At 37.8% G+C, this 13751-nt stretch overlaps 1 protein-coding gene across 3 annotated transcripts in view; it reads left to right on the forward strand.

The window, feature by feature from the left end:
- Nucleotides 1-13751, forward strand: part of COG6 (component of oligomeric golgi complex 6) — an 81730-nt gene that overhangs the window by 21459 nt on the left and 46520 nt on the right. For all 3 annotated transcript variants that reach the window (XM_043577829.1, XM_043577838.1, XM_043577845.1), the window contains exons 7-12: nt 91-161; nt 1554-1647; nt 5495-5623; nt 5702-5793; nt 7258-7322; nt 10033-10124. In XM_043577829.1, coding sequence (XP_043433764.1) covers nt 91-161; nt 1554-1647; nt 5495-5623; nt 5702-5793; nt 7258-7322; nt 10033-10124 — 543 coding nt within the window. The remainder of the gene's footprint in view (nt 1-90; nt 162-1553; nt 1648-5494; nt 5624-5701; nt 5794-7257; nt 7323-10032; nt 10125-13751) is intronic.

The raw sequence follows: 13751 nt of genomic DNA on the forward strand, positions 1-13751 counted from the left end.
AAATGTGCTGTAATTAAGCAAAATAATTAAGTTTTTAGATGTAACTATTGTTTAAAACTTTAAATTAAAATAAATCTTTAATTTTCTTAGTTTAGAAATTATGGAACAGATGGCCTTGCTTCAAGAAACAGCTTATGAAAGACTTTATCGATGGGCTCAAAGTAAGTGATTTCTTTCATGTGGTCTAGATTTATAAATACTAGTTTTCAATTTAGTTATTTCATCTGACCTTTGAGATCATATTTGGGTCTTAGTAATCAGAAAGTATTTTTAAAAAGAAAAACGTGGGGGTGCCTGTGTGGCTCAGTGGTTAAGTGTCTGACTCTTGATTTCAGCTCAGGTCATGATCTCACAGTTCAGAGTTCGAGCTTCATATCATGCTGCACTCAAAGCCTGCTTGGGATTCTCTTTCTTTCTCTCTGTCTGTCTCTTTCAAAAATAAAGAAACTTAAAAAAAAAGAAAGAAAGAAAAATGAGTTTTACTTTTGAACATATTGTGTTTGTGTTTGTATCACGAGTATTTGCCATCATTCAAGCTCTATGTATGATTAAGGATGGTAATAAAAAAGAAAGGTCATTACTTCTAAAGTCATTAAGTAATTGTTTTATACGTGGTGAATTGGGATTCTATTGTTGCTGTAACAAATCATCGCAAACTTAATGGCTTAAAACAACACAAATTATTACCCTATAGTTCTGCAGGTCAGAAATCAGACATGTTTCTCACCACACTAAAAGTGCTTAGCACAGCTGCAGTCATTTCTGGAGGCTCTGGGAAGGTTCAGTGTCTGTGCTCATTCAGTTTGTGGGCATAATTTAGTAACTTGAGTCTGTAGGACCAACTGAGGTATGTTTCCTTGCTGGCTGTGACTGAGGCCTTTTCCCAGTTCTAGAGGCTGCCTACAGTCTTTGGTTTGTGGCCTCTTCCTCTGTCAGTATTTTTTGTTTATTTATTTATTATTATGTTTTTAATGTTTATTTTTGAGAGAGAGGAAGACAGATGTGAGTGGGGGCGGGGCAGAGAGAGAGAGAGTGACACAATCCGAAGCAGGCTCCAGGCTCTGAGCTGTCAGCACAGAGCCCCATGCGGGGCTAGAACTCATGAACCGCAGGATCATGACCTGAGCCGAAGTTGGACGCTTAACCGACTGAGCCACCCAGGTGCCCCTACTTATTTACTTTTCTAAAGTTTATTTATTTTGAGAGAGAAAAAGAGAGCGTAAGCGAGTGAGGGAGGAGCAGAGAGAGGGAGAAGGAGAAAGAGAATCCTAAGCAGGCTCCACTCTGTCAGAGCAGAGCCAGACGCAGGACTCGATCTCATGAACCATGAGATCATGACCTGAGCTGAAACGAAGAGTCGGTTGTGTAACCACTGAGCTGCTCCGGTGTCCCATCATAAAATAGTTTTTGATTGGCATATTCTCTAAGTTTTTCCAAGCATTTTTTTAATGTAATATCTGCTACAGAAGTTAGACTGTGGGTACACAATGGATATAATAAAGACCAAATTTTAATTTAACAGGTGCTGTAATCACACGGTAACTGTTTTCCAGGTGAATGCAGAACATTGACGCAGGAATCATGTGACATATCTCCAGTATTAACTCAGGCAATGGAAGCCCTGCAGGATAGACCTGTCTTATATAAGTTGGTGACTTTTTCCTAATTAAAAAAAATAAATGTACTTTTTCTTGGATGATTTATGCTAGCTTTCAGTATTATCAAATTGATATACGATAGTTTAGTTTCAGTAATAAAATAATTTATTTAAAGTGATGCTTTTACCTGATATGTGTGTTGTTGGGGCATCAGCTCATTTGTGTATTGTGTATTATAGAATGCAGTTTGGAGGGAAAAGCAAGGTGTCCCTACGTCTAGACTGCCCCTTATGTATGTAGAGGTAAGGGCTTTCCCCATCCTGTCATCTCACTGACTACCTTAGAATTGTATGAAGCTAAAACTCCTCTGTCAACCTGGCCCTGGAGAGAAGGAGGTCAGAAATACAACTTCCCCCAAATGAAAAAAGAACATTGAAAATCAATATTCCATTAATAGGATTCAAGAAAAGAAAAGAGTTCACGTCTTTCATTCTGTAAGTTATGCCAGCTAAGAGATCTATGATGATGCTTTGGGTAAGAACCCTAGGCATTATTAATTATTGACATATTTTTTATTACTCTGTATTTTAATTTTACTCTTTTATCTTTCATATAAAACAGAAGTAAATGGTTTTTTAATTTAATTTTTTTTTTTTTTTATTTTTTTTTTCAACGTTTATTTATTTTTGGGACAGAGAGAGACAGAGCATGAACGGGGGAGGGGCAGAGAGAGAGGGAGACACAGAACCGGAAACAGGCTCCAGGCTCTGAGCCATCAGCCCATAGCCTGACGCGGGGCTCGAACTCCCGGACCGCGAGATCGTGACCTGGCTGAAGTCGGACGCTTAACCGACTGCGCCACCCAGGCGCCCCTGTTTTTTTTATTTTTAATTTCTGCAATAATATGAAAATAGGGACACCAAGTGGGGAGTTATGCAGGAAACAAAACCAGGGAACGTGTACAGAGGCATTCAGTCTTGCTCTGAGTCATGCCTTTCAGAGGCTTGTAATAGTTTTAGAGGATTTCCCCATTACTGTGCTTTCTGATTGGAACGTTGCTTCGCCTATAATAAGTTTCCAGAACACAAGTGCTGGGACAGCTGCATGAAATAATAACATTCTAGTACTACTTACTGAGTACCTACTATATGTTAAGCACAGTTTTAAGTACTAGAGACACAGCATCAATAAACCTCTACCCTCAAATTGCTTCATTTTATGGGACCAGATATAAACACACCATTTTAATGACTAGATTAATTGCTACTTTAGAGTTCGTGTGTCCGTGTTCTGTGGTAGGGGAAAGGGATGAACGTTAGGGAAAGTTTCTTCTGGGAAATAGGTTTAAAGTGAGTTCTGAAGGTTAAATAGGCATTTTCCAGGAAGAAAAGGGAATTGAAAACATCCTAGGTTGAGGGAACGGCAGATGCGAAGATGTAGATTGAGAAAGAACATGGGTTTTTGGGAAACTGATTGCAAAATCTTGCACTGGTTGCTGGGTTGGTAGCAAGAGCTGTACTGTAATAGCCCTGAATGTTGTGCATGGACATATGATTAATTAATGTTCACTGATCATCAGCTTAGCAGGTTATAGACGTACCTTGAAATTTCTTTCCCAGCCTTGGCACTATTGGTGTTTGATTAGGAGAGTCTTTTAGTGCTGAAAATACTTGGTATTTGATTTTAATAAAATGTTACATTGTCCACAGATTCATATTTGTTCACAAGGTTAATCTCTGTTTAAAAAAATTCCTTTGTGTGTTTTGGTCAGCTGACTTCTATCACGTAAATATATATTTAGTAAGTTTTGATTCTTTTTATTTGTTTCAATGTTTATTTTTATTTTGAGAGAGAAAGAGAGAGCGAGTAGGGAAGGGGCAGAGAAAGAGGGAGAGAGAATCCTAAGCAGGCTCCATGCTGACAGTGTGGAGCCTGATGCAGGGCTTGATCTTCCAACCATGAGATTACGACCTGAGCTGAAATCAAGAGTCGGACATTGAACCGACTGAGCCACCAAGGCGTCCCTAAATTTTGATTCTTGATAAACACTTGGAAACGAGCAGTATTGTATAATAGTTTAGAAGGCGAGCTCCGAGTTAGATTTTTTGACAAGCCTCTGTACCTTTATAAACCTCAATTTCCTTAAGTAAAGATAAAAATAGTGCCTATCTTACAGGGTTTTTGTGAAGATTTAAGTCAGATTGTTCACATAAGGTGCTTAGAATAATGCTTTGCTCATCACAGAATTTTAGCTATTATTTTTATTTTGAAAGGAGATAAACTGGAAAGCTGACAAATACAGAAGGGTATATTTAGAATCCATTGTTACAGCCAGGAAAAAGCTTGAAAGGCAAAGAACAGAACTATAATAGACACGATTTATCTTGAAGAGGCACAAGCCAGGGAATAGGGGGGCAATAGTGCAGTTTGGAACATGGTAAGAGGCATTTGGAAGTTAACTTAGGAAGAAGGAAGTTTTAAAGACCAGTTGATTCCTGTAAGATGAATGCTAAAAGAGAAAGTTGGCCTTTCATTAAGTTATCATTTATTTTCAAAGTGGTGGTTTCTTTAAATTTAGGAAAAAATTAACAATGTCTCATGTTAACCACCAGATGGCACTGCGTATGTACTTTATTTAAGTAATGAGTAAAAGCTTTGGTGTCTTGAGCGTGTCTCAAATGTGTAGGTCTCATGTGCCAGAAAAAATGGTAATTATTGAAGTCCTTGGGAAGCGTTGTCATACCCAGCTTTTATTAGGTAGCTTGTAACTGGAATGCTAATGCATTATTAGCTTTTAATAAATCAAGTATAGCCATTTTTTCATAAAGAAATTTACTATAAGTAGAAATGAATAAATTGATGTCTTCCTTCCTTTGGTAAACCTTCAGAATATAAGGTGTTAAGGAATGTAGTAATTTGCTGACTTTTATTCATTCTTTATGTATTTGATCCATTTATTAGAGGCTTTTACACTATTCTTTTAATTTGTTTTGGACCCAGATCTTTCATCTTTTAATTTACTTTTTGACCGGAATTTTTCTTTTTTTTGCTATAGCCCTAGCTAGAAAAACGGGGATTTTAACTTTTAATTTTAACCAGAAGCATTTTAGGATATTTAAATAATTCTAACATTCACCTTTATAAAGTTTCATTTTGAATACTTTTTTTTTCCATTTTGAATTTTTGACCTTTGTTGGGAAATAATCTCTTTTAAGTCAAAGAAATGTTCCTCTCTCTCGGGGAAAAGGTGTTTCACATATATAGATGTCATTGAAGGTTCATTGTAACTCATGCTGGTTTTGTTTCAAGTTATGTCTATTATTAAAGGGAGATTAACATTAATATTAATGTGTATGTATATTTCATATAATTATACGGATCAGAGTCTAGTGTTTGTCAGGCTTGATAAGTCCCCTCACCCCTATTTAAATTGCCAGTGAATTCACTGGTTTCTAATATAACTTGTGGTCAGAGTGAATAGCCCTAGAAACAGAAGTTACATTGCTTCTGTTTATTGGGACAGGTTGGGTCCTGAGGATGAGGATTAGTTTTACGTATTTGAGAAGTTAAAAGTTTGTGAATTTTGTGCTGTAAGTAGTCATTTAATCAGAAGTCATTTCATAGAATTCGTGATCATTTAAAGGAATGCATTCTTTACACTAAACATATTTATAATCTAAGAGCATGAGGGGAGAAAAATCAAAGCATTTTGATTCTAATTTGTTTTAAAAAGATAGAAAGTGATCGCAAGGTAATTGTGCACAACAGTATTTATTGCTTGAGAGCGTTGTGTAAAGAAGCTGAAACAAGCTGCTTATCTCAGAAACTGCATGGATAGTTCGATGTAACCATCAGAAAGAAACACCTCTGGTTCTCCAATAACTTGTTTCTCCCAGGTATACCTTGGATGAATTTGGAACAGCCAGGAGAAGTACCGTTGTTCGTGGATTTATTGATGCTCTTACGAGAGGGGGCCCGGGAGGCACGCCAAGACCCATTGAAATGCACTCCCATGACCCCTTGAGGTATCGTAATCAGACAGTGTTGGGATTTTTGAGGCTTTTCTGAAGGAAATCTTTACTAACATTTAGTTTCTGCATTAGATACGTGGGAGATATGTTGGCTTGGCTCCATCAGGCGACCGCTTCTGAAAAAGAACACCTTGAAGCTCTCTTAAAGCATGTAACTCTACAAGGTGGGTCCTCCAGTTGTTAATTGCTGACATCTAAATAGAGACAATAACACAAGACTTCTCGAAATCTGTCATCTTCACAGAGATAAGCTCTTCACCCCTCAGTGGCACAGTAAGCGCCCTGATTAGTTTTCCTCTGGTTTCTCCCCTCTCCTGCTAATAGACTTCTGTCCTCTATCACCTTCCTGTCACACAGCTGTGCACACTTGTGCACCGGTCCCTGTGACCTTCCCTATCAGGCCTAGACTCCTCTGCCTGACTTTTAAGACCCTTCTGGTGTGTGTAACACACATGGTCTCAGATGTCCACACCACACTTTAAAGTGAGAGGTGGTATATCCTCCTTTTATATGTGTGACCAAGTGTCTGGTTTAAGGTCGTTAAGCCACTAAGTCTCTCATTTCTTTCTACCACCCAGCCCCTTTATTCATTCTCATGTGACTGTTGTAGTTTTTTGAATAATTACCCATGTAGTACTTTATGTACTTAAAATTTTGGTCTTGATTTCAAGGAAGAAACTGCTGATGTGTGGTTGTTACAGAATTTCACGTCTTCTTAATGGCGATTATCTTAAGATGCCTGTTGTTAGAGTTTGAGGGATAAATGGAAAATTAAGGTACTCTGTTTTTCATAAGAAGTGAAGAGGAATATTGTGACTTTGTCGCTCTGGCTCAGATCCTGATCTGCAGGAGAGGCTAGTGTGCAAATCGGGGAGGGTACTTACCGTCTTGTTTTTCTCGCTCTTTGAAATTCAAATTAGACTCAGTGGGTATGCTGGATTGGCACAAGGTCTGCACTTTTTAAAGTGGGTTTCTGTTATCCTAATTACCTAGTTTAAAATAATGTATTTCTTAAAGGATGTTTTGGTAAAGTGTATCTGAGAGGCAGTGTGAAGAGGTTGGAAGAAAATAGATCGGAGTTGGATGAAATAGGTTATTCTTTGAGAATGACTTAATTCTTCTAAGCCTCAGTTTCTCCATCTGAAAAAAAAAAGTCACAAGCAGTAAATGTCAAGTACCCAGGAGCTTGGCAAATAGTCAATATTTAGTAAATGTCAGTTTTTCCCTTAGGTTACAAGGTGTGCTTTCCATTTTTACATCTCAGCTTCTGTGCTCAGCACCCCTGCCCAGAATAAGGCGTTTGTAGAGCAGATGCTAATACATCTTCATATCACTTCCTTCAATTAATATGTTTCCCAGTCATTTTTTTCCTGTGACTCATACATTTATTCTTTTTCACAAAGAAGTTGTTCATTTTATTAATCAGCAGTGAAATAAATTAACCAGGTTCTAGACCCAAATATTAACATAATTAATAATGTCCTAAAAGACATTCAACTTAATAAAATATTGTTATGTTATTTTAAATGTTTGTTATTAGTGTCATTAATCATATACATTATTGTTCGTGTTTTGAACTTATGCGTAATATGGAAAAAACATTTTAGTTATGCTATAATTAATTGTAGGTGTTGAAGAAAATATTCAGGAAGTTGTTGGGCATATTACTGAGGGTGTGTGCAGGCCTCTGAAGGTAAATATTTTGCTTTTATATATGTTATATGGTATCTGGATAAATTATTGCCTTATTCCTATGAGTTTAAAAATAACTTCACAGCTGGAAATCAAGCTATAATTTTCTCAAATTAACATATTAGTGTAGGATTGTAAAATACATTTAAAAATAATCATCATCAAGGCACCTGGGTGGCTCAGTTGGTTAAGCGTCCAACTTCAGCTTGATCGTGATCACGGTCATGATCTCCTGGTTCACAGGTTCAAGCCCCATGTCGGGCTCTGTGCTGACAGCTCAGAGCCTGGAGCCTGCTTCAGATTCTGTGTCTCCGCCTCTCTCCGCACTTCCCCTGCTTGTGCTCTGTCTCTGTCTCTCTCAAAAATAAACAAAAATTAAAAAAAAAAAAAGAATTAATGTATTGAATCTTTGTTTTCCAAGTCTATAGGTGGTAAGATGATGCTTCTTTTTATATGACTGTTCTGGGTTGCAAAGCGATCACTAGCTAATGTTTGAATTTTACCTTTCTTAATAAAAACTTATGATATGCTCAGACCTTCATACATTATGGTGGGTTCTATGAAAATAAGTTCCTATACAAAGATAAATGGCATGGGAAATAGAGCTGAATGCTGTAGTGCATGGTACAGAAATAGTGCCCTCAGATTGCTGATGTGTACTGGGGAACAAACGTCTACTCCAAGCAGCCATCTATGATGTTGAGACAAAGGTTTGTTATTATCCCTTTCAGTCCTGCCTCCTCCTTTTGTCCCCTCCCCATAAACACAGATTCTCTCCATCTTTCTCTTGCTTTCTGACTCCTGCTTTGCTACAGCTCTCTCTCTGGCACTGGAATGGAGAGCCGCCATTGGGTCTTTTATCTCCTCCCAAGATTGTTGTCCAACTGCCTGTGGCCCCTTTGGCTACTTTTATTTCTGCCTTTATCATCTCTGCCACTTCCGATACAGTTACAGTTTCTTGAGTGTTTATTATGTGCCAGGGACAGTTTGGAAGCCTGTTACGTCTGAGCCATTCTTCCCGTCACTGCTGTTCAGCTTTGCTAATAATGCTTGTTTTTCTCCAGCGCCTTCTACTTTCTAGTTGGTTCCTCCTGCCACCACCTCCGTAGTCTCTTTCAGCCTTTGTACATTTGTGTTTTTCTCTCATCGCCTGTTGTTTTTCCTGGGACTGTTGGCCTTTGCTGAAAATGGTGGTCCTCTTATGTCACCCTCAGAAAACGGTGTGGCAAACAACCTTCGTGTATTGGACATAAATCCCCTGATTTTTCAGCCTTTCTCTGTTCTTTTCATCGTAGCTGAAAGGATGCTACTTTCCCGCAGAACCTTTGTGTGTGTGTGTGAAAAGGGGCGGAACTGGGTTTGTTTCCTCTTCCTTCCTCTGTGTCTTCCCTCTTTTCCTTCCCTTTTCCCCCTCCCTCTTCCTCCTTTCTCACTTGCTTGACAGAGTTGGCGTAAAGAGTATTTTTTTGATGCCTGAACATTTTTGGAGAGACTTTGCCAGATAGCTAAGATGCTGTTACAAATCTACTAGAGAAGAGCTGTCTATCTACAATTAGCATCTATTATATTTTGTCCTGATAATTACATTAACATTCAGAAAATATCACTTATTGATACATCATTTAAATCACTATTGAGGCAGGCCTTGGACCTAGAAAGAAATTGTAATGTGTAAATCGTGGTTTTTAAATTCACATGCTGTTCACAATTTATAATATTGTGTTAGTTAGCTCATCTACTAATGTGTAATGCCAAAAGATGTATAAATTTCATAAACATATTAATGTAAAGGTCATTTAATTTCTGTAATCTGAGAGGTTTTTGTATGCTCACATACATACATTTATAAATCTATTTTAGCAAATCACATATGTTGGCATTATGACATATTCCAAAATCTAAGTACAGAGAAACTTCAGTTTTCAAAAGCATGTATTAAGCATCTGTTGTGTATGTACTGTTCTCCCAGATGCTGTGGAGATGTAAAAGCAGCAGAAAACAAATACAAGGTCTGTGTTTAGAATCTAGTTAGGAAACAGGAAGACACAATGTAAGCAGCGGCTTAAGAGCAGATACAATGTGTAAGGAAGTGCATCCCGGTGTAATTTAGCTTGCATTCATTAATTAGGGAATATAAAGGGAATGTAAGGGATGGAATTTAATTCAAGATTCCTAGTAGTTAACCTTAAGAGAGATCGAGTTAACTTTGAACTAGATCTGATATTGCCCTGGTAGTCGTAATTAGACATATATGTTGGTGCTAATTTAAAAAAGGAAATTCGATATAATAGTTTGAAGATAAGAATTCTTTAATTTTTTTTTTTTTTCTGAATAGTTGATGATAGAGCAGTATTTGCACTGATAATCTGCTCTTAGGGAGGTAACAGCTGATTTGCAAACAGTGCTGAACTAAATTCCATTATATACTGGTAAAAAACCTCACAATGACCTCCTCATGTATTGGTAGCGACTGCCTTCAAGCCAAATTCTGTAGGTAAAGGATTTTTTTTTTTTGGTAGAGTATATCTGTGTTAAAATATTTCTGTTATTCTATGCCTTATAATTTAATATTCAGAGATTACTTAGAAGGAATTTTGTGATTTCTACAGTATTAAATTTTGTCTTTTTAAAATGCTGTTTAGACCACATGTGATTGTAGAATGAAAATTACGCCTTTAAGAAATGTTTAATTTTTTTTCACGTTTTCACAGGTTCGAATTGAACAAGTAATAGTTGCTGAACCTGGGGCAGTTTTGTTATATAAAATTTCTAACCTCCTCAAATTTTACCATCATACAATCAGGTAAGTGGAATGGTTAAATGTGCTTGTTAGACCCTCTGTGATACGTTATTTCAGGTAGAAACACAGTATAAGGTTTTGGCTTTGTTTGCTTTCACCATTTGTTTGACGAAATATAAACCAGCAGAACCTCCGCACCTTATGAATCATTATGTATGTGTCGTTTGTGCTGTATTTTGAGGTCTGCCGTTTCTTTTCCCTTTCCTCCCCAAACATAACTGTACGCACGCACACACACACAGCCTGTATAGCAGTAGAAGTTTGTAGTGTGAGTATTTTTTTAGTTCTTCTGCATTAGTAAAAGAGGTCCATGGTACCTACAGTAATTATACATTACACTCAAAATAGAGCACAATAAGTGAAGTGTCCTATTCTGGGTATAAATAATGTAAGTTTTTTTTTTTAACATTTAGTTTTCTACTAATGATAAAACAGAACTATAGCTTTGTCTGCTTTCAGTAAAAGCTACTTTATCTGATTAGGAACCACTTATTTTCTCTATAATTTGATCTTTGACTCCAAAAGATTCATTTATCTTCACTTTGCAGTGATGGTATACACTTGAGCTTTATTATAAATGTCACTATAAGACCATATTCCGTGTCTTGTGTTCCATGTAGTTGTGTTAAAACAATGACCTTTCACACTATATTTTGCATAGTTTCCATTATTAGTCCATTAAAAATGATTTAACAATTATTCTTCATCCAGTATGTTAGTATCAGGAACAGAAGTCCAATTGTTAAAATCCAGGGGTTATTATAACTAATAGGAGAGGTGCAGGGATCTCTAGTTAAGGAAGCACCAAAAGACTATGGTGGTGACGTTCCCTACCTTCTTGTAGCTGAGACTAGCCACCCAGAACTTCACAGTTAAGAGATGGAATTCACATGCTATTAGTAAATTAAAAAAAAATTTTTTTTGAGAGACAGAGAGAGTGCAAGTGGGGGAGGGGCAGAGAGAGGGAGAGACACAGAATCCGAAGCAGTCTCCAGGCTCTGAGTTGTCAGCACAGAGCCTGATGTGGGGCTCGAACTCACGGACCACAAGATCGTGACTTGAGCCAAAGTTGGACACTTAACTGACTGGGCCACCGAGGCACCCCGGTAAATTTTTAAACAAAACCAACAAGCCACAGGCTATATATAACTAATCAGTGATAGGATTTGGGTTAGTCCTCTAACATTTTAGATATAAATTTATTACCATCATTTGCCATGACTCAGAAGCAGTAAATTAGTTTCAATTGTGATGTTGTAAGCTTCCTAAAATAAGAGAATGATACGTACTTAGAAAACACAACAGCAGCTGAAAGCAGCTAACACATAACTAATGCCGTATTAGGCAAAGGTAGTGGTAAATAATTTTTAAATTATTTATGTAGTAATACCCATGATGGTCCTGAACAAAATTTATCATTGGAAGATAAAGATAACTCAGTTTCTAATACAAAGAATGCTAAGAAAAAATCATTTGGATTCTGAAGGTAATATATTTATTAGACTCTGAGAATTATAATTTTTCTGTCTTTGAAAGTGATGATTTTGAGGATGACAGTTGGATCTTTTGATCATTTTTTTCCATGTACTTTTTTTACTTGTTCACATATTTCCTCATTTAGTCAATTAAAAAATTGATTGCAGACGTCAGTCTACTAGATGCTAAAGGTATGGCAGTGAACAAAACCGCTTAAACTTACATTCTAATGGGGAGAAAGACAAACAAGTATAAAATAATAATTTAGATAGTGCTAAGGACAACAAGGAGAAATAAAGCAGGAGAAAGGAAACGAAGTATAGGGAGTGACCACATATGAGCAAGTGTATGTGCATGGGGCTATTTTAAAGGCCTTTTGGTGGAGGTGATGTTTGAACACAGACCTGCACAGCGTGAAGGAGTCGGGCATGTAAAGGTCTTGTTAAAGAGCATCCTAGACAGGGTATTCTGGTCCTGAGGCCGGAAAAAGCTTGCATTTTACAGGACCAGAAGGAAGGCCAGTGGTTGGAATAGAGTGAATGGAAGGAGGAGGGAGGAATGAAATCAGAGAGGTAAGCAAAGGCCAGATCATGTGGGACTTTGTAGGCTATGGTGAAGATTTTGATTTTATACTGAGAGGGTTGGAGAAGATGTATGTGTGTGGGGGTGGGTGGGGATGTTTCAGTGACTTGAGCTGATTTATGATATATAAGGTGACTCTGGACACTGTGGATAATGTAGTGTACTGGGGTAAAGGGGAACAAGGTATTTAGGAAGCAGTCTGTGTTCTGAGCAGAGATGGTGATGTGTCAGAGTGATAGTCTTGGGGTGATGAAAAGTAGGGTTTCCAGAGACAATAGGAAATATATATGGACTAGGTAGGGTGAAATGTGGGGAGTCTGGGACGAATTCTTGGCTTTGGTTTGAACAGTTAGATGGGTGGTATTGTCGTTTGCTGAGAGGGAAGATGCTGGAGAGGAACAGGTTTATGGGAGTGGTTGGGTACTGAAGAGTTCAGCTCAGTTTTGGCCGTGTGGGATTCAGCATCCCTGTGAACATGCGGTGGGATATGTTGAGTGAGCAGACGACAGAGAAGTCAGGGCTGAACCTATACATCTGGTAGTTTGCAGCATATAGATGGTATTTGAAGCAACAGGACTAGGTAAGATCACTTAGCAAGTAAGTACAGATGAAGAAGAGGCCTAAGACTGAGACCTGGGGAGCTCTCATATTTAGAGGTTAGAAAGAAAAGAAACCCACAAAGAAAACTGGGGAAAAATAGGAGACGTGCAAATTTTCAAAAAAAAAAAAAAATGCCCCCTATACATTCAAACTCCCAGAGGATAGATTCCATCAAAAGGCTGTAGTAAACGAGGCAAAGGAAGATGCAGAATCCATGAAAACAGGGAATCCAGCATACTTTGATTACATTTCCTTACTTGTAAACCTTTTTCTCTCTGTACTTGGTAATTGCTTTGTTTTTGTATTTGCTTACTTTCCTATGTCCTGATTGCTGTTTTAGACCCAAAATTTTTTTTCTTTTACTATATAATTTATCATCAAGTTAGCGTGCAGTGTATACAGTGTGCTCTTGGCTTTGGGAGCAGATTCCTGTGATACATCACTTACATACAACACCCAGTGCGTATCCCAGCAGGTGCCCTCATCAATGCCCATCACCTATTTTCCCCAGCCCCCCTGCCCCACCACCCCCATCAAACCTCAGTTTGTTCTCTGTATTTAAGAGTCTCCTATGGCTTGTCTTCCTCTCTGTCTGTAACTATTTTTTTTTTCCTTCCCTTCCTCCATGGTCTTAAGTTTGTTAAATTCCACATATGAGTGAAAACATAAGATTTCTGTCTTTCTCGGACTTACTTCACTTAGCATAATACCCTCTAGTTCCATCCACATCGTTGCAAATGGCAAGATTTCATTCTTTTTCATTGCCAAGTAGTATTCCATTGTATAAATATACCACAGCTTCATCTATTCATCAGTTGATGGGCATTGGGCTCTTTCCATATTGTTGAAAGCGCTGCTATAAACATTGGGGTACATGTGCCCCTGTCCTGTATCCTTTGGATAAATTCCTGGTAGTGCTTTTGCTGCAGACCCAAACCCTTAAGTGGACTCCACATTTTCTCACCGTGTAGT

This window comes from Prionailurus bengalensis, chromosome A1 (genome assembly GCF_016509475.1).
Source record: "Prionailurus bengalensis isolate Pbe53 chromosome A1, Fcat_Pben_1.1_paternal_pri, whole genome shotgun sequence".
Classification (NCBI taxonomy): domain Eukaryota; kingdom Metazoa; phylum Chordata; class Mammalia; order Carnivora; family Felidae; genus Prionailurus; species Prionailurus bengalensis.